General features: G+C 39.4%; 1 protein-coding gene across 5 annotated transcripts in view; it reads right to left on the minus strand.

The window, feature by feature from the left end:
- Positions 1-26,156, minus strand: part of CDKAL1 (CDK5 regulatory subunit associated protein 1 like 1) — a 639,139-nt gene that overhangs the window by 38,439 nt on the left and 574,544 nt on the right. For all 5 annotated transcript variants that reach the window (XM_058555174.1, XM_058555173.1, XM_058555170.1 and 2 more), the window contains one exon: positions 23,460-23,624. In XM_058555174.1, the coding sequence (XP_058411157.1) occupies positions 23,460-23,624 (165 nt within the window). The remainder of the gene's footprint in view (positions 1-23,459; positions 23,625-26,156) is intronic.

The following is a 26,156-nucleotide window of genomic DNA, read 5'->3' on the forward strand; positions in this document are numbered from 1 at the left end:
TGTGGCCCTTTTCTCCATTTTCAAAGCCAGTAGCACAGGCTTTTTTAGAAGGACCTTTGTGATTTACAGTCGACCCAGTTGGATAGTCCAGGATAATCTCCCCATCTCAAGACTTGTAACTTAATCACATCCTTGAAGTCCCTATGAATGTAAGGTAACACATTCATAGGTTCCTGGGATTAGGACATGGGCATCTTTGGGGGGGCAGGGGGGGACATTATTGTGCTTACTACTTATGGCACATGTGATCCCCCAAGTTCTCATTATCCCAGCAGAAGGTGTGCTCAATTCAGGCAGAGCTGAATTAGCTGCACAAGAGAACACACTCCAAGAGAAGGCTAACGCTCTAGACGTTTACAGGGAGAGGGGCACAGGGCACCTCCTGGTGACTGTATGGCCGGCTGACCACGGAGCTTCCTGGTGGAGGAAGACAGGAGGCCTCCATGGCTCAGCCTCTGCTCCAGCCTATTCCTTCCTTTGAGCTAACACAGACCTGTTGAGCCAGCTGCTTGCTAAGAAACTGGCCCTCCAGGGCCACCTGTATTTGTCCTACTCATACCTCTTTCAGCCAAAGGAAACAGTGACCCGAAGGAAAGGGTACCTAGGAGATGGCCAACCAACGTTCTCTGAAGAGAGACTTGCGTTTCTACTTGATTCTTTGAATTCTACTTTTACATTTTCATACAGTTGCAACTATCCTTTTCTTGGGAGCTGGATGGGCTTGGTCTTCCAATGGAAGAAAGTCATGCTGTTCAGAGGCCTCTCCCACAGTTTCTCCTTCTTCTCATCAAAAATATTTATAAATTGGGGCTGGCCCGGAGGTGGTGGTTAAGTTCGCAGGCTCTGCTTCGGCAGCCTGGGGTTTGTAGGTTCGGATCCCAGGTGTGGACCTATGCACTGCTTATCAAGCCATGCTGTGGCAGGTGTCCCACACATAAAATAGAGGAAGATGGGCACAGATGTTAGCTCAGGGCCAATCTTCCTCAGGAAAAACAGGAGGATTGGCAACGGAGGTTAGCTCAGGGCTAATCTTCCTCACCGAAAAAAAAAATTGTAAATTGTAGTATGTAGTACGGCCACAGAACCAGAAGCATTAGGACCCACCAAGAAAGGTGGAGGTCAGGCTCTATGTAAAAATACTAAGTCCAAGAAGCAATATTTATGGATTGTTCACCGTGTGCCCAGCAGGACTCAATATTCTACATGCATTCTCTCCTTTAATCCTCCCAACTTTCCAGGGAAGTAGTTAATATGAGTTAATCCCAATTTCAAGTACTCACCGAATTTACAGATGGTAGGTATAAAGGGTGAGGTAGATGAGAGGCTTGGCGTTAGTTATACTAAGTTTAGCCCTGGCAGTAATGTACCTGAGATGCATTTATAATGCAACACAAAGAAATCAGAAAAACCAGGGCACTGCATAATTATTAAAATAACTATCAAGATCAAGATTCCTACCAAACAGACGTTATCCACTTTACTTGCCACCGCATCTCATGGAGGTAACGGTGTTCTTGTGTGTTTCCCTACAGAGGCCATTCTAGGAAAGCCAGCCTCAGGTCATGCAGAGACATTTCACATTACCTGTCTTGCAGTTCTGAGTCATGTCGAGACTTTGTAAATGTGACCTGTAGATGGCATAATGCTGAGTTTCCTCTGAACACACACGCGTGCGCCCACACGCACACATACTTGATCTGCTCACATTAGAACATGTTGCAAAATGTGTTTTAATGAGGAACAGTTGGTCTGGTTCTGCTCAAATAAAAGATATCCCTGTAAGAGAGTTGCCACCTGTCTTCCCATCTTGCAGTGCAGCTTCTAAATGAGTTCTTCTGTCCCTGACACCTGCAGGTGTTGCCAGGGCTCTGTAATCACATTCCACGTGCCAGCTCCCTTCTTCAGATTGACAGACAACCTCGTCCCTGTGCTTCGTGTCACTCAGATACTAGGACATACAGGGGATTAAGGGTGCCAAACTACCTTTTTCCACTATTCTTCTAGACATTCCTCAAATTGGGAACATCTTAATGTCATCTAATCAGGAGTGCCCAATTAACTCCAAACCAAAGATCTTAGTATTTTCTAGTTCTTAAAGTCTATATAAAGAATGTTATATGCATAGTCCATCAGCATTATAGGTACACCCACATGGAACAGGATCAACAAATTAAACTTAGAATCAATTATGCCTTTTCATTTATTCGGGGAGAACAGTTACATTTGAAAACCTCTGTCTCAGTTACACATGAGAGCACAGCCATGTCAGCCTTTCTGTATCACATTTGGGCCTGAGCAATTCTAAATCAGACATTATTCATATGTAATTTTTCCCTCCTCCTCTCATCTCAAATGTATAATTGCTATCAGGTCATTAAAACTGCAAAGAAAAAATTTTAAACCAAAACATACACACACATAAAAATCACTGTAATCTTGGTTTTTTCTTATTTTGGTGATAGAAGAGTAAATACAAACAAGCCTTTGCTAATAAGCCCAAACATAAATTATTAAACTATCTACCGTGTGATCAAATGCATTTCAGATTATATTCTCAACAATTCTGCCTTGACGTCCACCAAAGGAATAGATCTGATGTGCCCCTGTATGGTCTCGGTGATCCCTCTCTTTCAGGATGACCAACCCTCTGACTCGAGCTGTGCCAAGTGAAAAAAAGAGATGATCATATCAAAAACCAAAGCTCGGCATCTACCAATCACCTAATTATTATTTTCTGTAAGATCGCAATTCATCTGACTCAAGTGATGTGAAAACAACTCTTAAGCTCTGAACTTCTTTTAATGGATTCAAAATATTTCTTATATGTAAATTTTTCTCATAGCTCCAAGGCACTGTTAGAGCTTGTAGTGGAAGCTGCTAACAGGGATGAAGAAAAAAATCATTTGATAGCTTGTAACTCAAGATAACCGAGTCTAGAATCTTTTTCTTTTCCAACTGAGCCTGAACATGTGGCCTGTGCAGAAAGCCTATTGAAACCAAATATGCGATCAATGCAAGGAAATTATGTTCAAATATACATTATGCAACGCAGTATACTAACAGAAAAGAACCTCAAAATCTCCTGATTTTGTGAAGTTTGCTTTTACTGCAAAATTATCTTCATATCTGAAAGCTATCTCTACCATAATTGCATTTTAGCTCCCAAAATATAAACTTAAGGAAGCACCTCAACGTACACACACCTGATGCAAACTGCTGCCTCTGTCCTGGACAAGGCACGAACAGAGGCGGCTCCTCAGTCTTGGTAATGCCTTCCCCACCTTCCAGGTGTGGCCTTCTATCTGAACACCTGCATCTTTTTTCACCTTCTTAATCTCTCTTTAATGGAGCACCACATATCCATTCAAATAGCTTATACTTTCCTAATTTTTGGCTTGTTACATTCACCAAAATAAGCGGGTGGAGTGTAGGGTAGAAGAATCAGATAAAGAATTAATAACAGTATAAAAATCTTTGCCAACAGTAGTGTATTGTCATTTGTTTATACACAACCTCTTTAGTTCTACAAAAAACCAGAGGTTGCAAGCTTTGCTAAAAGGTATGTTATCAGAGGTATGGCATCTTAGCTGGAGATACATTTATTTTTACTTCTTCTTCATTGTTATTTAAATTTTTTTTCTCCAAAGAGAAGGCACACAGAGAAACTTTTCTTACTAGCCACACTTATGGAAAACCCAAGTTATTTATTTACTGCATCCAAGTTTGGAAATTATGTAGGTCTCTCTTCTGCTAAATATCAGCCACAGACACACATACACAGAGACGCAAATACAATGGACCTTGAAATAAAGAAGGAACCAAGAGGCTCACTTAGAACTATGAAGTCTATAATCACAATGTTCATCATAGTGGCATAAATCTGAACTCATCTATTCCAATTGTTGGCTGGAGATAAGCATTAGTACAAACTAAAGTTGCTCCACAGGTGTGGCCAAGTTGAAGAAAAAAAAGTGAACTGGGTCAAGATGCTTTACTGATGATGAAGTCTTTTCGATAATCTCTTAAACCACAACGCAAATCATCATCATTCCACGGAGTGCACACAGGAAGTTGTGAACTAGGATGTTGACGAACATAACAATTGGGTGTATTAAAGTTAATCTTCAAGTAATCAATTCAACTCAAAATAATTACTCCTAAGGATTTCTTCCAACTAGGTAACCATGAGAGTGTGTTGGCAGATATTTGTGTTTTCAATGAAAAAGAAGCCATGTGTGATGTTAACTGCCATTACAATGCCACCCTCCCATCCTGTTCTAAGTATCATTTTCAATGACACTGGAAATACGGTTTTAGCATCATTGAGCTCCATAAACTGCATAAAATGAATAAAGGAGATGGCAGGTGCTTTGTTCTGTCTCAGAGTCTCACAAATGATGAGCTAACATGTAAAATATTTCCTATAGATCACGATGATGGTTATTCAGCTTGGAAAATTCAGATCAACTAGTTAATAAAAATTACATGGTACGTACTTACTATAATTACATTAAACTCAGCCATCTGAAGAATGTTCACATCTCTATCTATTTTTCGCTCACTTCCAAAGTTCCATTATGTGTTCTTCTAAAAATCCATTCCAAGGCATGCCCATTTTCCTTTTCTACTTTTATTTTGAATATGGATAGTTTTTAAAAAGTAAAAATAATGATCCTATTAAAAGTCACTTAAAATAATGAAGAAGATTAAGAGAGTTAATTATATCGCTATAAAAGTGTGGCAGGCAGCCTCTAAGATGGCCCCCAATGATCCTCGCCTCCTGGTATTCACATCCTGGTGTAACACCTTCCCCTTGACTATGGGCTGAACTTAACAACTTGCTTCTAATAAATAACACTCGACATAAAATGATGGGATGTCACTTCTGAAATTAGGTTACAAAAAACTGTGGCTTCCATGTTTCTCACTCTCTCTGCTTTCTTACTCTGAGGGAAGTCAGCTGCCACGTTGAGAGCTTCCCTATGCAGAAGCTAACGTGAGAAGAAACTGAGGGAGACTTCCGACCAACAGCCAAAAAGGACTAAGACCTTAATCTAACAACCCATGAGGAACTGAATCCTGTCATCACCACATAAGTGGACTTAGAAGCAGATCCTCCCCCAGTTGAGGCTTCAGATGAGACTGCATTCCTGGTCGATATTTTCACTGCAGCCTCCTAACAGGTATTGAGCCAGAGGCACCCAGCTAAGTTGCACCCAGATTTCTGATCCACAGAAGCTCTGAGATAATAAATGTTTATTGTTTTAAGCTGCTAAATTTCGAGGTAATTTGTTACACAGCAATAGATAACTAATATAAAAAAGATGCCAGGTAGAGGGCTAGAAACCAATTCACATATATGTTGAAACATGATGAATAACAGAGGCACTGCAGACCAGTAGGAAAGAGGGATTTTCAATAAAATTTTCTGGAACACTTGATTATACACACATAAAACAATGAAATTTGAGCCCTACCTACCATGTGTACAAGTCAATTTCAGGTAGATTGATTACTTACCTGGGAAAGGCAAAACCAAAAATATTTTAGAAGACAGTATGGGCAGAAAACCTTTCTAACCTACAAGGTAGGGAAATAATCCTTAAATCACAAAAATACACAAAGTTCTAAGGGCACCAAAGAGAGGTTAAAAGACAAGCCACAAACTGGGAGAAGACACTTGCTTCACATATAGTTGACTTTAGGATACATAAAGAAATCCTAAAAAGCAATAAGAAGGTACCATAAATAAAAAAAGTGGGCAAAAGACTTACACAGACTCTATTGAAGGGGAAGTCTAAATAAATATATAAAGGAAACCAATAAATATAGAAAAATACGCCAACCTCATTTGTAATTAGAGAAATACAAGTTAAAAACACAATGAGACACCAATTCACATACACCAGGCCTGCAAAAAGTAAAAGCCCTGCCAATATCAAGTGTGGATGAGAATGCAGAGGTACCAGACCACCTGGACACTGCTGCTGGTGATGTTCTAAATTAACATAAGCACTTTGGGAAACAATGGGGCATTATGTAGTGAAGTGTAAGCCGGGCACACCTGACAATCCAGCAATTCCACTCCTGGGTGTATCACCCAGACTAGAGAAATTGTTGTAGGTACATGCCAATCTCAAGTCCCCATCATGACTTATGCGATTTAAGTCAGAAGCTCTAGTAGGGTTTAGGCTAGAGAGGAGGGTGGGGAAGGGGTTGGTCAAAGGTAGAAAAAGTAGCCCCAGGATGTGGGGCTTCAAGAGCTGTGGGGCTGATACTTGATGAGAACATTAACTCTCCAAGAGAAGCTGTCTCCCTAATGACCTCCTTCTCTTCTTGGATGGGCCCTAGTAACTAACCTATCTCTTGCTAAGGTGTTCCCCCCACCTTTTAAAAAATTACTGGCCAATGTGGAAAATAGATGGGATATCAATAGCCACTTAGTTGCCAAAACACGTCTTCTTATTTTTTACTTGGATTCTATGGGATAAGATCAGTCCCTGTATTAGTTTCCTACTGCTGCTGTAACAAATTACCACAAACTAAGTAGCTTAAAACAACACAAATTTATCATCTTACAGTTCTGGAACTCAGAAGTCCAAAATGGGTCTCACTAGGCTAAAATCAAGTGAGGTGTTGTCCTTCTTGTGGAGGCTCCAGGGGAGAATCCATTTCCTTGCCTGTTTCAGCTTGCATTCCTTGGCTCGTGACTTCTTCCATCTTCAAAGTTAGCATTCTCATCACTCTGACTTCTAATTCTCCTGCAGGTCTTTCGCTTTTAAGGACTCTCGTGATTACTCTGGTCCCACCAGGATAATCTCCTTAAGGTCAGCTGATGAGTAAATTTAATTCCATCTGCAACCTTAACACCGCCCCCCCACCCCCACTCCATGTAACCGAACACAATCACAGGTTCCAGGGATTAGAATGTGGACATCTTTGAGTGGCTGTTATTCTGTCTATCACAGGCCCCAAGGGTGATAACGTTGAGTTGCTGGATACATACACCACTTCAGAAAACAACAGCCAAACTCTAGAGTACCTGAAATTTCCTAATAGAGGACCATGAGAAAGTCCCTTAACTTCTGTTAGATTTTGGATTCTTTATGTGAAAAATGAAGGTTGCTTTTTTTTTTTTTAAAAAACTAAATCCAACACTTCAAGTTCTACAACTCAATATCTAAAAGCCCGACATTGAGTTGTAGAGTTCGAATGATTGGATCTAAGGTTGAAACAGAATGTGATTTATTGTGGGGCTACAGAAAGCAGGTGGAAAGATGTGCAGCCCACAGCAAAAAAAGCCAGGATTTCATAGGGTGTGGCAAACTGGCTACAGTAATGGTCCCAACTCTTTACACTCCCTGTATCAGTGCTTTCTGTCATATAACTTTGCAGTGTTCTCCCTGGTCTTAGCCATGTGACTTACTTCAGCCAATGGGATGTCATCAAACATGATGCATGCCAAGGCTTGAAAAGCACTTGTGCATTTCTGTCTGCTGTTCTTGTTCTTCTGCCTTTACCAGGAGAACTTGCCCAGGTTAGCCTGTCGTAGGAGGAGACACATGGAGCAGAGCTGATTCATCCAAGTAGTCCCAGCTGTGACCATCTAGATCTGCCAACTGCCAGCTGAACCATCAGACATGTCAGCGAGCCCCATCTAGATCAGAAGAGCTGCTTAGCCACCCTACAGTTGACTGCAGGTGTGTTGAGTGAGCCCAGCTGAGATCAGCTGAACCCCATTAAGGTTTTGTGATTTGTCATGAGGCATTTAGAGTGGCAATAGCTAACTGATATACTACAGGATGACCAGATACTTGGTTCTGCAATCTTTTTAGTAAGGGATACACATATATTTCCACCACAAATACATTCATTCATTCACTCAATAAACATTGATTGAGCATTTGCTCTTTGTCAGGCACTGTTCTAGACATTAAGGATAAAGAAGTGAACAAAGCAAAATTTCCCAGCACTCATTGATGGGGCTTCCATTTTAGTAACTGGAGACAAAGAAACACACAAATATTTGGTATGTGTGACGGTGAGGTGTACCACGGAGAACAACAGAGTAAAGACAGGAGGTTCTAGGTGTGAAAGATGGTGGGAGTTCCTATTTTACAGAGGGTTACTCAGGAAGGCCTCACTCATAAGGCGGCATTTCAGCAGAGACCTGAATGAAGGAGATGACAGATATGTCATGTGGGCATCTAAGAGAAGCACATTCCAAGCAGAGGCAATAGCAAGTGGAAAGGCCATCCTGAGGGAGCATACCTGGTGTGTGCATAATCAAGGAGCAGCACGGACTCCAGTGTGGCTGGCCAAGTGTGCTTGAAGGGGAGAAAGGTCGAAGATGATGTCAGAGAGGCAATGGGGGGACAAGGCCCTAGACCTTGTAGGCCATTGCAGGAACTTTGGCTTCTACTCTGAGCATGATGAGAAACCCTAGATGGGTTTTTTTAATTTTAATTTTTTATTGTGGTAAGAGATATATAACAAAAATTATCATTTTAATCATTTTTAAGTGCATGATTCAGTGGCATTAATTACATTTGCCATGTTGTACAACCATCACCACTATTTCTAAAACTTTTTCATCACTCCAAATAGAAACTCTGTAACCACTAAGAAATAACTCCCCATGCCCACCCCAACCCCTTATAATCTCTAATCTACTTATATAGATGTAAGTGGAATCATATAAGATCTGTTCTTTTGTGTCTGGCTTATTTCACTTAGCATAACGTTCTCTGGGTTCATCCATGTGTTAGCATGTATCAGAACTTCATTTCTTTTTATGGCTGAATAAAATTCCATTGTATGTATACAACAATATACTAATATATCAAACATTCTGTTTATCCATTTATTTGTTGATGGACACGAGTTGCTTTTATCTTTTGGTTATTGTGAATAATGCTGCTATGAACATTGGTGTACAAGAATCTGTTTGAGTGCCTGCTTTCAATTCTTTTGGGTACATATGCTGGGTCATATGGAACCCTCGATGGTTTTCAGCACAAGAGAGACATGATCTGATTTATAGAGAGGGTATAAACAGGAAAACCAATTAGGCAGATTGACGTGTTTATTTTCAGATAATATAGTACAGAGCACGAAAAACCACCTCTAACAAGAATATTTAAAAGAAGAAGACTGCAGCAAATAACACTATCCTATACATGAAAGCTTTGTAATTGTTCAGAGGAACTGACCTCATCTGAAGGATAACAGAAAAGAAATAGCTCAAGTCACTGAAAAAGGGAAACTTAAAAACACTATCACAAAGTGTTTATTTTAGGTAACTGTACTTTATAAATGCTGTTGCTGGTTATAAACATGCCAGAAAAGACCAATGACCATGTCCTCTTCTCATGGTATATACTATATGATTTGGGCAAAACATAACCCACGCCCGTGGATGTGATAATGCATCTTAATTAACTAGGCCCCAGTAAAATCTTTACTGACTACACCATGCCACCAATTTCACACCACATATTCACTGATCACTTCCTATGTGCCAGGTACTGCTGAGCGCTTCCCATGTACTACCTCACTTCATTGTCAAAACCATGTATCAGGAAGATTCTGTTACCCCGAATTTATAGAAGAGGGAACATACCTTGAGATGGTAAGTGACCAGCCAATGATCACACAGTTAGTAAGGGATAGAGCCAAAATTCCAAATCCACACAGTATGACTCCAAACCAAAGCTCATGTGCTTAAGGGATACTCCATTCTTTCAAAATGGATGTTTGCAAGAAAGAAGCCCTGGAGCCAGGGGCCTCTAGAAGGAAAATGCTGATCTTTATAGAGTAAATCTGCAATGGTTCTTCGCTTTTTTTGTCCTTTGGACTTCTCTCTCAAGTGGTGGCAAATCTGAAAGGCACTGCATCTTATTTTTATAGGCCGACTTCCCACCAGATAACTGTCGACTTGACATGTGGCTTGAATATTTATGTTTCTCAGTAATTTTATAGAATTGCATTGGGGAGATAGAGGGACAGGAGAAAATTTGTTTCTCCAAAGCCCTTTAAATTTAAAACACTGCAATCTATGTTAGAAAACAAAGATATTTATGGTTCTATTATTTTAGGCACAATACTCTGAGTATGATAGGAGAAACAGGCTGTCACTTTCAACATTAGAAAGCAAAAGGAAAGAAAACTAAAATTCACGGTTAGAAGTATGCCTGGCTCTAAAGTACTCATACTTACAGTTCCCGTGAAAAGAATTTAAGTTTGCAAGATTATTATCAGTTTAGAAAGGAGCTTTTGCAATCTGCTTATCAAGACATCAAATGACTTCCAAAAGCAGGTTGGGTGGCTTGACTGTGATCTTTTTCAGCTCTTAGAGAATATACTAACGTCCTAAGTTGAAGTAACAGAAATTATGAACCTATTATGTACTCTCAACTTCCCTGCCTCTGGTTGAAAAACCATCCATTCCACCCTGCGTATCACTGAAAGCCAAGTTCATTCAACAAATATGTACTAAGCACCAAGACAGGATGGCCTGCTCTCATGAACTTTTCCTCACACAGACGACTCTCACTGTTACACTTGTGCTCAAAAACGTTCCAACATGCATGGTAGAAACTTCTAGTATTCACCTATATCTTCTCCTTTTTATACAGAAGTATGTATTTCCCAAACTCTTGAAGTTAGGCGGGGCCATGTGAATAGTTCTGGACACTGGATGTGAATAGAAATATTGCCACTCCTGTGTGGAGGCTGTGAAAATGCTGGTTTCTCCAGTGATTCTCTTCTTCCTATGAAGAGCTGCAGTCAACCTGGGTCCCTGAGTGACTGTGTGGAGCAGACAATCCCTGATTCCAAATTGCCTACTAAAAGGTATTAGATGCTTTGTAGTATGGGCAGGAAATAAACCTGTGTTGTGTTAAGCCTGAGATTTTAGGGTTAACTTGTTACTGCAGCACAGTCTAACTTATCATGGACTAATACATGTGCTTTATTGTCTAATGTGTTAGGTATGTCCTTCTATTTAACTTCAAAACCCAGAGGTCTCACTCTTCATACTGAACATTATTTTACACTGCCTCCCAACCCAACTGCCCATATCTGCTTACGGATGCCCAAAAAAGCCAGATTTATCCCTGTGCATTCTGTCACTTATGTTCCTTTCACATTGAGAAAAATTTCCTTCTTCACTTGCCTGATTAAGTCCTTCTCACCTTCAAAGTCTAGTTCTAATCTCAACATATCCATGAAACTCTCTGTAGTGGAAATTGTTTGAATACCTTCTTCGCACTGACAGTTCTTCACATTGTAAATTCTACCTTACTAATATAGATTCCAAGAAACATTTCCCATCCTCCTTTGTCCCTAGGATGCAAAATTGAGACCCAGGTTCCACACTCAATCAGTGTGCTAAACACTGATTGTGAAGTAAGCTTCATGAAGAAGCAGACAGGGCTTGGGACTTCTGCCTTGCTGGGGCAGGAAGGGCAGAGGTAACACCTCTTATCAGCAGCTTCTATGTGGTTCTGGGTGTTGTTTCTGGAAAACTCAATGAAGAGTCTGCTCCCCAGCCCTTCCAACAATTCTGTGAACTATATAGTATCTCCTTTTTAAACCCTTTCCTGTTTAAACTAACAGAACTGTTTTTTGTTGTCTGCAACCCTGACCCATACATTCCCTGATACCTCAAGTCTTCAGAGGTCTCCTATCTTCCAATCCTGATGATCTGACGCCATCCAATTTAGCATTTGATATACTACAAATTTTGTTTCATAAGCACAGATCTTCTCTTCCCAACCAGACTTTCATCTCCTTGAGGGCAAGGATCCCATCTTAGACTTCTGTATCCCAAGCAGTGCTTGGCACAGCACTGGTCTACTTTAGGAACTGATAGACTGACCATGTAATTTATCATCCAAACAAAGATACTCTGGGGAATGGAAAAAAAGGCACCATTATTAATTTTACCAGGACAAAAGGTATAAACCAGGACCATCCCAGACAAACCAAGACATATGGTCATACTTCACACTGATAATTATAGACAGAATAAAAAGGTAAAGACATCCAAGGAAAAGTAATGTAGTCAAAACGAGAGCACAAAAGAGCAGTTGTGGACACCTAGATTTAGTAAAAATCATCATAAAACTTGAATCACAACAGCAATTATGTCACAGAGGGCAGCTAGTGTACCTACACAGGACTCTCTCCTGCACCCCATCCCTCCCCACAAAGGTCACAACAGAACAGCAGTATAACCAGAAAAACATCCAGACTAACATCTCCTCAAAGGCCAAAACCACTTTCATTATTTCTATCTCCAGAATTTAGTTCAGTGTTTAGATAATATTATGTTCAATAAATGTTGAAACATATCATAAGAAGCCAGGCACTACCCACATGTTGCATGTAAGTAATTCAGGCTCAGGTGGCCTGATTCTTTTCTCTTGCCCTTAGCCCTTCCCTGCTCTGGGAGTCTGCCCACGCCATTGCCTCAAGCTCACGGCTCCTTCCACCCCCTGCCTCCAATGTGGGCAAAGGATATGGAGGTAGGGAAAGTGCCTGCCCCATCCCACCCTCTGATGCCTTTTTGTGAGTGTGCACAGCAGTGTGAAGAGCACTTCATGTGTTCCAGTTGCCAGGCTAGAATAATAAATTGAGGTAATACAGGTAAAAAGCCTTAACATCACATAGTAGAGGCTCACTAAATAGTAGCTATTATTATCAAGGCACAATTAGTTCCTTGATGCATGCAATTCCCCTCACCATGCCCCAGTTACAAGCCTCAGGAGGAGGAAAATTATCATCAGTGATGGCACAATTAGTGATGCAAGTGAAATGAAAGCTAATTTTTTAGTATTCGCTCACTCTGATGATACTTTGGATGGTACTCAAATTGGTACATGGAAGGTAACGCAAACATACTGAATACATTTTGAGCTGACAAATTCATACAGTTTAGCTGTAATGCCCAATAAAATACAGCTCAGTAGCACAGAATAAAAGCTATGTATCTAGACTGTCAAAACCCAAATATGTCCTAACAGATCTGCAAAGGAAACTAATTAGATGCAATACGAAAGAAAGAATTGGACTAAATATTAACCGTATTATAGCTTTATCTGCGACACCAATTTAACATATGGGCAGTGAAGAATTCAATCTTATATAAAGTTAAAAAAAAAAAAGTAACTAGAAAAACTGCTTGGGATTGGAGCCAATATCTTGGGGGTGGAAGAAAAAATAGGAAGGAACACACCCTCATTTGCTTCTACCACGGTTAGCTGATCTGTTTGAAATTAGATCCACTTTCAACTGTTTTAACTTAATTATTAAGCCATTTCTTAACCTCATGAATGCAGTTTTCATGTGCTTTCAAATTTGGCCCTGAACTAATAGACCCTTTCACTTCAGTGGTTTTGGAAATGAATATTAGATAGAGAGGAAAGCATTTTAATGGTGCTTTCCTAAGGGTCAAAGCTCTAAAAATATAGTATAGTTTGTACATAAAACTCAGTACACCTGAAAATCCTGCTGGCCCTTTGTCTGGGAATGAGGCAAACCATGCCACCCTTTAAAACTTCTGCTTCCTTTCTCAGCGCAGTGGGCTGTGTTGGTGCTGAGCTATCTAACTGCTCAAGTGAATCCATTATTAGGATCAAAGTCCCAGCAGATGAGAAACAGGTGGCAGCCAGGCACCCTGGGGCAGCACTCCCTTCACTCGTGAGAAACAAAATGGTAGGCCCAGGTCTCCACTCCAGAATATTCTCCTTTAAAAAGGGGCATAAAGAATAAGAGGAATAAATGTCTGTCAGTAAGAACAGCTGACGCAATCAGATTGTTACTGAGTCTCTTTCTGGTGATTTGTCATTCTCATTATGTGGAGGAACCTCCTAAATTGATCTAGTTTCATTGGCCATTTTGTAGGAAATCGATGGCCGATGATTACAACATTTGAAAATATAAAAGATTGTGCAATTTTAACCTTCATTGCCTAAAGTAAAATAATGGCTTAGCATGTACCACAAGTTAACAATGATAATAGTAATAGTAGCCAACATTTATTGACTGCTAAGTCATTTCCATGTAAATCCTATGAAGTGGGTAGTTATTGTCCCCATTACAGAGGAGAGAACTGAGGTGGAGAGAGGCTGAGTAACTCGCCCAAGGTCATACTTCTTGTAAGTGGAGAAACAAGGATTCAAGTCCAAGTAATGAGAATCCAGAATCCACGTTCTTAACTGCTATCCTACACTGTATAGTGAAACCCGATGGAAGCAAAGTATCTTTAAAAAAAATTAAAGTAAAAAAAAAATAAAATAAAAGCCAGGAAATCACTAATTTTTAAAGGTATACTTATTGAATCCCTTTATCAAATATTAATATAGCTATCATGCACCAGGCCCTTTGTCCACATTATCTAATTTAATCTTTTGCGAATCAGTTATCTCCATTTTACAAATGAAGAAACTGTAATTCAAGGAAGTAAGCTATACAAGATCACAGGAACTGTAATTGTAATTTGAACCCAAAGTGACAGACTCCAAATCCTTGAGCTCTTTCCACAAAGCCACTCTACCTCTTCTTTCTTCAAAGTGATTATGACTAGGAGTAAAAAAAGAAAAATTTTGGAATAGAACTGACTTTTAGTTTAGAAGTAGGAGAGAATTTTCTTTTTTTCCTATCTTCTCCGAGGCACAACATAGCTCTGAATTGTTAAGTATTGATCTTAGAAATGGTAGGGTTCAAGTGATTTGTTATGACATGGGCCATAAAAGGAGAAAGAACATCAGTAGTAAAACTAGTTAGCCTTTATCAAGCAGCAGTAGTGTTCATATTCTCTTGTCTTCCTAAGGCAGACTTATAACTTGAATATCACTTTTAACAGAACACAGAGAAAATGATAAATATTGTCCATTTTCTCATTTTTTTCCTCTTCTTTTGTATTCAGTATAAGTTTACTCTGGTATATAAAGGACACTACTGTCCAGAAGTTAGCATATAAGACTCCTGCAACTCACAAGGGAATGGCAGTACAGGACTGGGCTTAAAAATTCAGGTTTGACCTACACCCATCAGGACGGCTACTACCAAAAAAACAGAAAATAGCAAGTGTTGGCGAGGATGGGGTGAAAGTGGAACTCTTGTGCACTGTTGATAGGAATGTAAAATGGTAGGTACAGCCACTGTGGAAAACAGCATGGTGGTTCCTAAAAACATTAAAAATAAAATTACCATATGAGCTAGCAGTTCCACTTCTGGGTATATACCCAAAAGAGTTGAAAGCAAGGTCTCAAAGAGTGTATTAGTACAACCACGTTCACAGCAGCATTATTCACAATAGCTGAAAGGTGGAAGTAACCCAAGTGTCCACTGATGAATGAATGGGTAAAGAAAATGTGGTAAATATACAATGGAATATTATTCAGCCTTCAAAAGAAAGAAAATTCTGACACATTATGCAACATGGATGAACCCTGAGGACATCATACTAAATGAAATAAACTAATCACAAAAAGACAAAATACTGTATGGTTCCTCTTATATCAGGTACCCAGAGTAGTCAAATTCAGAGACAGAAAGTAGAATGGTGGTTGCCAGGGGGAGAGGGGAGGGAAGAATGGGGAGTTGTTTAATGGGTACAGAGTTTTAGTTTTGTAAGATGAAATGAGTTCTGGAGATTGGTTGTGCAACAATGTGAATACACTTAACACTACTGAACTATACACTTAAAGGTGGTTAAGAGGGTAAATTTTATGTTAGGTATATTTTACCACAATTCGAAAACAAAAACACAGGCTTGAAAGTGTGTAAGACCTGGATATAAATCCTGACTTGTCTCTTCCATCTTCTAATTTTGTGACTCCGGATAAGTTATTTATTGAGTTACTGAAGCTCAGATTCTTCATCTCTGAAATAGGGATACCAACAGTACCTTTCTCATAGTGTTATGAGGATGCTATGAGGAAATGCATGTAAGATATTTAGCATAAGTGCTTGGTCCATAATAAGCAATCCATAAATGTTGGCTTTGAGTCATAGCAGTAGGCATGGAGTATTTAGCCAACGGCGATGCAGAATGGGCATTGAGAGAGGAAAAATCCCTTGCCATCTCTCAAGAAGCCTCATGAGGTGGCATTTGTTGCCTTGGGGGACTTAACATGGCCCAGGGTTTGACTCACAGCCTTGAAAGCTCAGAAACTGAAATGCTCAGCACTCACAGAAGAGACCACGTGGATGCGACACAGGAGACCAATGTATAAAACCAGAATGCCAATTTATAAATAGCACATTTATAGAGGGCTGAACAGAGCTATCTTCTTGCCTGGTAATCGTGGACTCAACAAAGGCAAGTAAAGGAATCAAATGTATAATGGTACCAGGTAAGATAACTAGATGCATTCATTTCTAAATACGGATGGACTTTTTGAAGTCCATTGGCCAAAGCATCCTCTCTTCCAGGACACAGGTGTTCACTGCCAGTGTTGGCTCCTGGACCTTCCTTGTTTTGCTTGCACGTCTGACCACTCCTACCCTCTGACTGGCCTACTGTTTCTCTGACTACTTGAATGCCTTCCATCAGGCTGCAGTCAACTCCCGCAGGCCTGGGAGACAGTGATCTCTTTAAGGTAATTCTACTTATCTTTTCTTTGACAAAGAAGGTGTTGGGTTTCAGACAGGGTAGTAGTATGTATCTCAGATAACAGAGCAATATCGACTTTCATGTATTTTGTTTAAAAGCCTAACAAAAATCATTAGAAACATTCATTGAATTTCTATATACTGCTGGGGAGAAGCCATCAAGATATCCCATTAAGTGAAAATAGTAAAGTGTTTACCATTTATCTAAGAACAAAGTGATAAAAAATATGTATATCTATTGGTTTATATTGTTAAAACAAACCACTGGAAGAATAAACTGAAAACTAAAACAAACAAAAGTCCTTAAATAGGTAAGAGAGGATGCAGGGTGGAAAGGACAGGAGTAAGTAGAAGGTGGACTTCTCAGAACATACTTTTCTGTAGATTTGATTTTGCAAAATATTTTACATAATTATGAAACAAAACTAAATTTAAAAAATTAAAAAAAATGGAAAACAAATGCTCCTAATTGTGTATTGATTTGTTGGTGTGACCGGAGAGGAACTATTTTAGGAAACTTTAAAACCATTATTTGTCTGTACTTCCCTAGTGGGATATACTCTAGGAAGAAAACAACTACAAAGCCACTACCACAACTCAAACTGCTTTCAGTAATCACATTGTTGGTGGCAGTGTTGGTATGGTTATTATTAGACAGTTATGTGGGTATTACACGATAAAGCAAATGAGTAGTTATATTGTGTTATTGGGAACTGGAATGGAATAAAGAAGTTACAGATACAAGACAGAAAATTTCTGAATTTGACCTGGATGAAAGCATTAGTATAAAATGAAAAAAAAAAAAAGGGTTTTCGGGCCGGCGCCGTGGCTTAGTGGTTAAGAGTGCACTCCGCTACCAGCGGCCCGGGTTTGGATCCCGGGCGTGCACCGACGCGCTGCTTCTCTGACCATGCTGAGGCTGTGTCCCACATACGGCAACTAGAAGGATGTGCAACTATGACATACAACTATCTACTGGGGCTTTGGGGGAAAAAAGGAGGAGGATTGGCAATAGATGTTAGCTCAGAGCCAGTCTTCCTCAGCAAAAAGAGGAGGATTGGCATGGATGTTAGCTCAGGGCTGATCTTCCTCACAAAAAAATAAATAAATAAATAAAAACTGTTAAAAACAACAAAAAAAAGGGTTTTCTAGCTCCACCTGCCAAAAGGCATAAAAACAATGAGCAACTCAATAGCACACACTGTAGTCTGTAAACACCATTTTTCACTAAAAGAAACCAGGGCTTCTTAGAGACAAGGCTGATTCCAGGTCTGGAGCAGAGAATGTGCAAGATGAGCATGGAACAACCTGTCATATCAGAACGCAAAGAACTATCAAGAGTTCAAGAAGCTATGTCAAAAGGATTGAGAACCCAATCTGAGGAGCTTACACTGTCCAAAAATACAACCATTTGAGCCACCAATTAAATAAAACAACTGCAATGGATAAAAACCCATCAAGTATGTAAAGAATCCATGAGTTTATAATAATACTAAAAAACCTCACTGGTTACTTTTGGAAGACGCTGGGGAATCAACTCAAATCTTGGAAACTGGTAAAGAGTAGGCATCAAGCCTTTATCTGATGTTTCCTGTATGAACTGTACCTCGGGGTAAACAAAAATTAATAAGAGAAAGTTTCTTTTCATAGGAGTACTTTCAGCTCATAAATGAGGAAGGAAAGACAGAATTAGAATGCTATAATTTTGGGGGCCGGCCCTGTGGCTTAACAGTTAAGTGCGCGCGCTCTGCTGCTGGCAGCCCGGGTTCGGATCCTGGGCGCGCACTGACGCACCGCTTCTCCGGCCATGCTGAGGCCACGTCCCACATACAGCACCTAGAAGGATGTGCAGCTATGACATACAACTACCTACTGGGGCTTTGGGGGAAAAAATAAATAAATAAATAAAATTATACAAAAAAAAAAAGAACACTACCATTTTGAAACCCCTAACGACTCAATAAATCTAGGCAATGATCATCAGCCACTGAAACATAAAGAGGGACAACTAGACATTATATGCCTCACAATGGAAACGCAGAGCATCACATGAAAAAATCCTGTCAAAAACTCAAATCTGAATCTGATTAAGCCTCTAAATCTAACTACCAATTTATAAAACAAATGGGGAACAGAGAAACCTGTTAAATTGTATCAGAGGATGCAATTAGCAAATTCCAGACTATGGGAAATGCTGCAGGACAAATACCCTGGCTTCTTCCACTTATAAACTGCAATACAAAAAGAGAGAGAAAAGGGAGGAGAGCCTATAGATTAAAATGATTTACAAGACACATTAACTAATTGCAATGACTGGACTTTATTTGCATCTTGATTCAGAAAAATTGTTTAAAAAAATTGCAAAATTAGAACATTGAGTTGATACTGACTGGATAAAGAATTAATGTTCATTATTTTTAGATTTGATAATGCACTGTGATTATGTTTTTAAAAGGAATCCTCACCCTTTAGAGATATTTTCTGATATATTTCTAGAAGAAATGATAAATAGGGTTTTCTTCAAAAGAATGAGGGGGAGTTGAGGGTGAATAAGAACACACATGACATAAGATCGGTTATGAGTTAATAACTGTTAAAGGTGAGTGATGGGTATGTGGTGTTATCATACTATTCTCTCTACTTTTGAATATGCTTGAAAATTTCTATAACAGAAAATTTCCATAATAGAGTTAAAACAACTCTGCGATCCCAATCTTTGATAATGGCTCTCAAGTAATTTTTCATATTATTGAATGGTCATGGATTGGTAAAGGTGACACTACATCCTGCTTATCCAAAGGTTCTCCTCATATGGAATAACTGAACAGCACAGCAATTGTCCAAGGAAACTTCAATTGTATACAAAGATCATCACATTAAACAGGATATATTATGACAAATTTAGGTTCCGTGTGAGAACATGGTAAGAATATCATGCTCTTAACATCTTAAAACTGTTTTTCTCAAAGTTCCTATTCCTCTGGGTCCTTTCACTAAACACACACGCATACCCACACACACACACACAAACACACACACGTGGCTTTTGCCTATCCCCACCACCATTTTTATAAACCCCCTTCCAAAGAATTATTAATACACAGATGAGAGAGAATCACCATCATCCAAGGAGATGCTGTTCAACTGTACCTTCTGAAGCTGGTGTTGTGAAAATTTGGTATTATTACATTAAAATGTTAAAACTGCTTTTACAAATATCAAACACTCCTCCTCACTTAAAAATTATTTTCCTAGATGAGTGGTTCTCAAACTTCAGTGTACATCAGTATTACCAGGAGAGCTTGTTAAAAAGCAGATTACTGGGTTCCTCTCTCAGAGTTTCTGATTCAGGTCTGGGTTGGGGCCTGAGAATTTGCATTTTTAACAAGTTCCCAGATATTGCTGATGCTGTAAGTCTGGGGACCACACTTGATAATTATTGTCCTAGAACATCTATGAAAATTTATATGTCCCCTGCTGCCTCCCATCTCTTCTTCCTCCTAAGAACAAAACCCCCTGACAGTTTCCACAGAAAAGTTCATGATCTATCCTTTCTTTGATTTATATTTTCCCTTTGAACTCTATGATGTTCCATTGGATAATTATTACATAACCGTTTTCTGAAATTAATTATCCTTAAATGATACTTATTCAAAAATGTTCCCTATTAGGTTGGAGGTACATTTTGGCTCCCATCTTCCCTAAAAATAATCAGACTAATTTTATCTCTCTTTCCTATTCTCCTCTTCTTCTCCTTCTCCATTCCTCTAACCAAACTGAAACGAGGAACAGTAATAATCATAAAAAAAGTTACTATAATGCTGTTTCCATTAGAATATAATTTGTTAGAAGACAGTAACCTTTTCACTTTATTATAGCTTTCCTTTTCTACCATGTTATAGGCATTTACCTATTATTATTTTAAAATAACAAGGTGTGATTTCTATTAATATTTATAGAATTCAAAGTCCTGGTGCAGGGCAGACGTTCAATCCATTTTTGTCAAATGAAATATTTCAATCACAGAATCTTAGAGACAACTAAGGTTCAGGAAATCTAAGTGATATACAAAAGGTCACAAAGTCTGTCAGCAGAAATGCCAGAATCCTATAAATCCAGATCTCAGGACTCCCACCCAGCCCGTGCTTCTTGCCTTAGTCTGTTGTACCTCTCACCAGTTTCATCAAAAGAGGTCAACGGGTCTTAAAGGGAGACAAAAAAAGTCCAAGAGTAATCATAATATTCTCAGTTATGGAAATACGTTTACTATGGAAACAAATTTTTTAACACAATATTTTGCCTTAGACACTTTGGCCCTTCTAAATTTCTTTACAAAGTGCGAGGAGGAGGTTATCATTCTACAAACACTCAGGAAAAGCCTAGAAATTTCAGAAAGAGAAATTCTGAGGGGATTGGTTCTCTGGCACTGAATAGATTATCCTAATAGAGATATTCACCTCCCACTCCAATACAATGTGTACTGTATGGTCACAGCTGAAATAATGAACAAAACAAAAACTGTTAGTAAGAAGGTCATCTTCAGAGTTTGCTCTTTCTAGATGCAGCTAGATTTGGAGGAAAGGAAAATAATCACTTAGTAACTATTTATTATGTTCTAAGAATAATATTAGGTGGTTAACATACACTACTGAATGTTTCAACAATCCTGTGAGAAAGACATTATTATTCTCATTAACGGACTAAACTAAAGCTCAGAGGAGTTACACACACCTAGGGTAAATTGGTAAGTCCAGATGCAAACCCAGGTCCATCTGACCCTAAGGTCACACTTCATCCACAGTTCAGCTCATTTTTTCATTTAAGAGTTCCAGCACCTTTATCAGTGCTCAAAGAACTCAAAAAATCTGAGACATGATTATAACGTCTATCATCTACCAATAAATCCTATAAAAATGGAAGCTGTTCTCTTCCTGCTTAATTTATTTTGGTTCATATCATCAGCAAAAAATGTTGGTAACACCAGGACAAATTCATTACAGAAGGCTTTTCGACCCCGAGTTTGGCATATCTTTAAAAACTGACAAATAATGAAGAGTAAAGCTATGTTCATTAACTTATATAAAGTCACAAATGGTGATGAAAGACTCGCCTCATGTTTCTCTTAATGTAAATCCCCAAATCAATACTCCTAACCCTTTGGCCTCATGCATGCTATAAGACTATGCCTAGAGGTCCCGAAGGGCCAGCAGCCAACTGATCTTTGTCCTCATCTTACCCAGGACTTTGGGGCCATCCCGGCTCAGAGGAGGGCTGGTGGTAGAACTGATGACAATCCCACTTCCTAGGCTAGAGGGAGGGAGAGGAGAGTGGAAAAGGCTGCCCCACGGCATTTAAATGGGCCTGCCCTTTTAGAAAGTAACATTATAGTTAAGGAAGTAATAAAAAGGCACTACTTTTCCTTATTTATGTATTATTAATGATGATGCTTTAAAACACCATCCTTTTTAACAGGCATACACGAAGGAACTAAATCAGGCAGGGTCTTTGAAATAATAATTTTCCCACTACTGCCATTTGTTGTGAAATCCTCTTCACTGTGGCAATATAAAATCAACCTTGTTAAACACACTGTGTAGAAAAATAAAAAATAAAAATAATAAGCCAGTTTCCTTTAAAAATTTCTTAAGTATTAGCAAACATATCAAAAGCCATATCTCTAGCAATATAATTTAAATGCTGGATTACACTGTTCCTTCCTTGCCATCCCTCCAAACCCCCAACTATGATTTTTTTTTTAAACAGCAAACATTAACGGTTATGCTTATCAAGTTTTAGAGTTCACCCCTGGTTGAGCAGGATGACACACTTGGCAGGGTTTTGACAAAGGCTAGTCTACATCATTTCATTATCAGTCAGATGGCTGTGCACACGGATTCTTCACATGCACTTGTCAAGCTCATGAGATGTGTCACTCATGTTTGGATACCAGAGTCCATCACCACAATAAGTGAGGATATAGATAATAGTACCCTCTTTGTCACTATTCCCGAAGTTTAATTAACATGCCCTTGAGGTTTACTTTGAGGGAAAAGATAATACATGTATTAAAACAATTTTGGAATAATATGGCCAGATAAATATCACTTATCCTTTTTCTGTATGTTAAGTCATTGCTATATACTTTTCTTTTGGAGCGCTTAACAATTGTGTTGGAGAAAGGACATCAAATGATGCTTAGAAATGTAATACACATTTTCATTTCACACTCCATCAGCTTTTACAGCTGTAGCTCAATGAAATGTAAGAGAGAGCTTGGCAAACAGCCATATTTACCAAGGTATAAAATAGGGGTCAGGTTACTTTTTTATAGAAAGGAAAAAATGTCTAATTTTCACTCCACAAGACTAAAGCAGATATTCAGCTAACACCCTAGAAAAGGCACCAACACCACACACACTGACATGGTTTAATGCCTGTTTAACTGTAGGTTTTTACTGTATTATAAACAGCTTCATAAAGCAAAAAAATATTCCTTTCCTTACCTCCTTCCACTCAGGATCTACTGACATAGAAACATACTGGATCAGATCATCTTCAGTGTTAAATCTTTCACTTGAAAATAATGGCTTTTGCCCTCTGCTACTAGCCTAGAAGCAGAAATAGCTTATTCCCTTTACAGGCAGAGAAGCAAAGTCATAGGCATCAGCAAAAATGCATCTTTCTCATTCAGATTTCAATTTGTCAGAAAGGATAAAAGTCTCATGCATACATAAGAAGGGAACTGTAAATGATAACAGAAACATGGTCTGGAATCACTGTGCTCCCACAGCTGCTGTTTTACTGGCAGGGTAGAGGGGAAAGCATCTTTTACTCACCTCTGTTAAACCTGAGACTTCTCCTTTTGCTAATGGTTTGCTGATGGATGGCGTGTATACTTTGGCGTCTGATACTGGCTGCCCTTTCATAAAATGTTTTCCTGATTCATAAATGTCCACTTCGACCATCTTCCCCATGAATGTGGGGTTCTTTGGCACTAAAACCTTTAAAAAAATTTTGGAAGGCTTAATTTTTTGAAAATAACCTTTTTATTTTACAACAGTTTTAGATTTACAGAATTATTGCAAAGATAGCAGAAAAAGTTCCTGTATATCCCACACTCAGTTTTCCTATTATTAACATCTTACATTAGTATGATACATTTGTCACATTAATGAGTCAATATTGATATATTAACCAAAGTCCACACTTTATTCAGATTTCTTCAACTGTCCTCCAATGTCCTTACTCTGTTCTGGGATCCCATCCTAAGTGGGCTCTATCTTCCAGCTGCCCAAGGATCTGGGGATCTAGTAGGAAGGGAAGGCATTTATGGGAGGAGCTACGGGGCTGTAGACAGAGCTCTTTCATTGCAGGATGCCTGCTGTCCTAAGGCATGTGGAAGGCAGACCTGGGAAATCCCCGAGCAATCAGCCAGTCACTTTTGGACAAGCCTTTGGTATTCTGCTCTTGGCTGTCCCACGCAATGAAGAAAACTGAGACAACACTGATGAAAGCCTTATACTTTTAATACTGTCAAAGTTAGCTGTCAGAGTAATGGTTGGAGTAGACACTTCAAATAAAGGCCTGCGTGTTTGTGTGTATATGTGCGTGTGTGAGCGTGTGCATGAGCATGTGTTTTGGGGGAAGAGGAAGAACATTTAAAAGGAAGCTTTTCAATATCCCAACCATTGGTATTTGGAGCTAAATAACTCCTTTAACTAATGATTGCCATTCATTTCTTTTCACTCTGTTATAAAATGCATGTATTTGTTAGTTCCACCTCCATATAGAATCAGCAACTCTGAGGGGTACTTTGGCTAGTTCACAGCAAACTCTCAGATGGTCTCTTTCCACTAGAGGTTTCTGAAAAAGGGACTTGTTTACTTCAAGCAAATGTTTCCCCTCCTTTGGGACTTATAGGTAGTTTGTGCGCATTATGTCTCCTTCACACTTCTATTTTAGTATTGTAGCTATTTGCTAGTCTTTTCAAGTTAGGTTCCAAAATAAATAGCCTAATTCTAATCCAGCAATACTTTGATATCTAGATACAATCTTCACTTCTGGAACTCATCTTTTTTACAAAAATAATCCCTATGAAATCTTTGATATGCTTAGTTGTAGAGACAAAAAAGACAGATGAGAGCCACAGGTTCCATAGCTAATTTCTCTGAGAGGCAAAATTGGATCTTGGTCTTTCTGAGTTTGATTTTTTATGACCACTGAGTACACTGCTTCATCAAAGTATAGGATAAAGGTCACCTGAGTGGTGAATTACTCATGGCAAGCAAATGAACTAAAAGAGCTTTAGTATCAGGATATGAAAGCCCTTTTAAGTCAGTTGTTATAAAACAAGAAAATCTCTAGAGTAAACTGTCCCTGGGAGATTTGGTACTATTCTGGGGGAAAATAACTCTCCTTGATGTGCTGCCTTGATCTGGATGAAGGGCTCAGTGGTTTTTCTCCTCCAGTTTTAATAATTGGAAAGAGCCCGACTGCTTTAAATTGGAGGAAGCAGCTAATGAGGCATGCCAACGCCTTTAAAATGAAGGGGGAAGAAGTTCCCTGCTGAGGCAAAAACCCAGATGGCAAGAGAAAGGAGAGGGAAGAGGCAACCAAAATACAATCAAGCTCCTCCCCAGGGCTGAGCAGAAGGTTGGCCTGAATAGGAAAATGGCTCTCTGGAGTCAATTAATGCTATGGAAAATGGGGAAGAGACTCAGCTCAAACACGGAGTGTTGGGAATCCTTCCTCAACTGCAGTCTCTACTGCGTACCATACAGGGCATGTTTACTCCGGGCCTTGAAAAGCTCCCCCCATACTTCCCGAGGACCCAGTGTCCAGTCTGGGATTATTCCAGGTGGAACATCAATGCTGGAGGCCTCTTCAGCTACTGCTTCCCTGCCTTCTGACACGGGCTGCCAGCTTCCCTTGCCCATCCCTTACCTGACTTGTCCCCGCTGCCCTTAAGAGCCTTCCCAAGCTCTAATTCCAGCCATAACCCACAGAAAAAATTTTCACCTCTCATTTAATGAGAATGGAACAAAAAAGTAGGAAAACTCATTTGATACTAAGCAAAGTTAATACAATCCAGGAATGATCCATGAAATCTCTATGCCCCCACCAGAGTCTCCCACCTAGGTGGGCGTATTCTGTCTCCTCCTTGGCCCTTTCCAGGGTCAATGCCCCTGACGGAGGCACTCTGTTTTCTTCAGTCACTTTTGAATTGCTTTACCACCTGGGGAAGTGGAATCCCAAATGCTGCAACACAAGTGTGGCTACTGGTGGGGCAAGCAGGCTAGCTTACACGGGCGGGCGGGGAAAGGCAGCTAGTAAGTGGGGAGCCCTTCGGGTTGGCCTCAAAAAAAACTCTCCAAATGAAGTTGGTTTGGTCCTCACAATGGTCTCCAGAGCCGTTCACTCTATTTGAGTCCAAGGAATAAACTCTTTTCCTTTTGCCCCTAGCGTTTTTATCAAGGTGGAAGTTAAAAAAAAAACACAAATACTAAAACTAAAGAAAACTAAAAAACCAACCA

The sequence above is a fragment of the Diceros bicornis genome, chromosome 14 (assembly GCF_020826845.1).
Source record: "Diceros bicornis minor isolate mBicDic1 chromosome 14, mDicBic1.mat.cur, whole genome shotgun sequence".
Classification (NCBI taxonomy): Eukaryota; Metazoa; Chordata; class Mammalia; order Perissodactyla; family Rhinocerotidae; genus Diceros; species Diceros bicornis.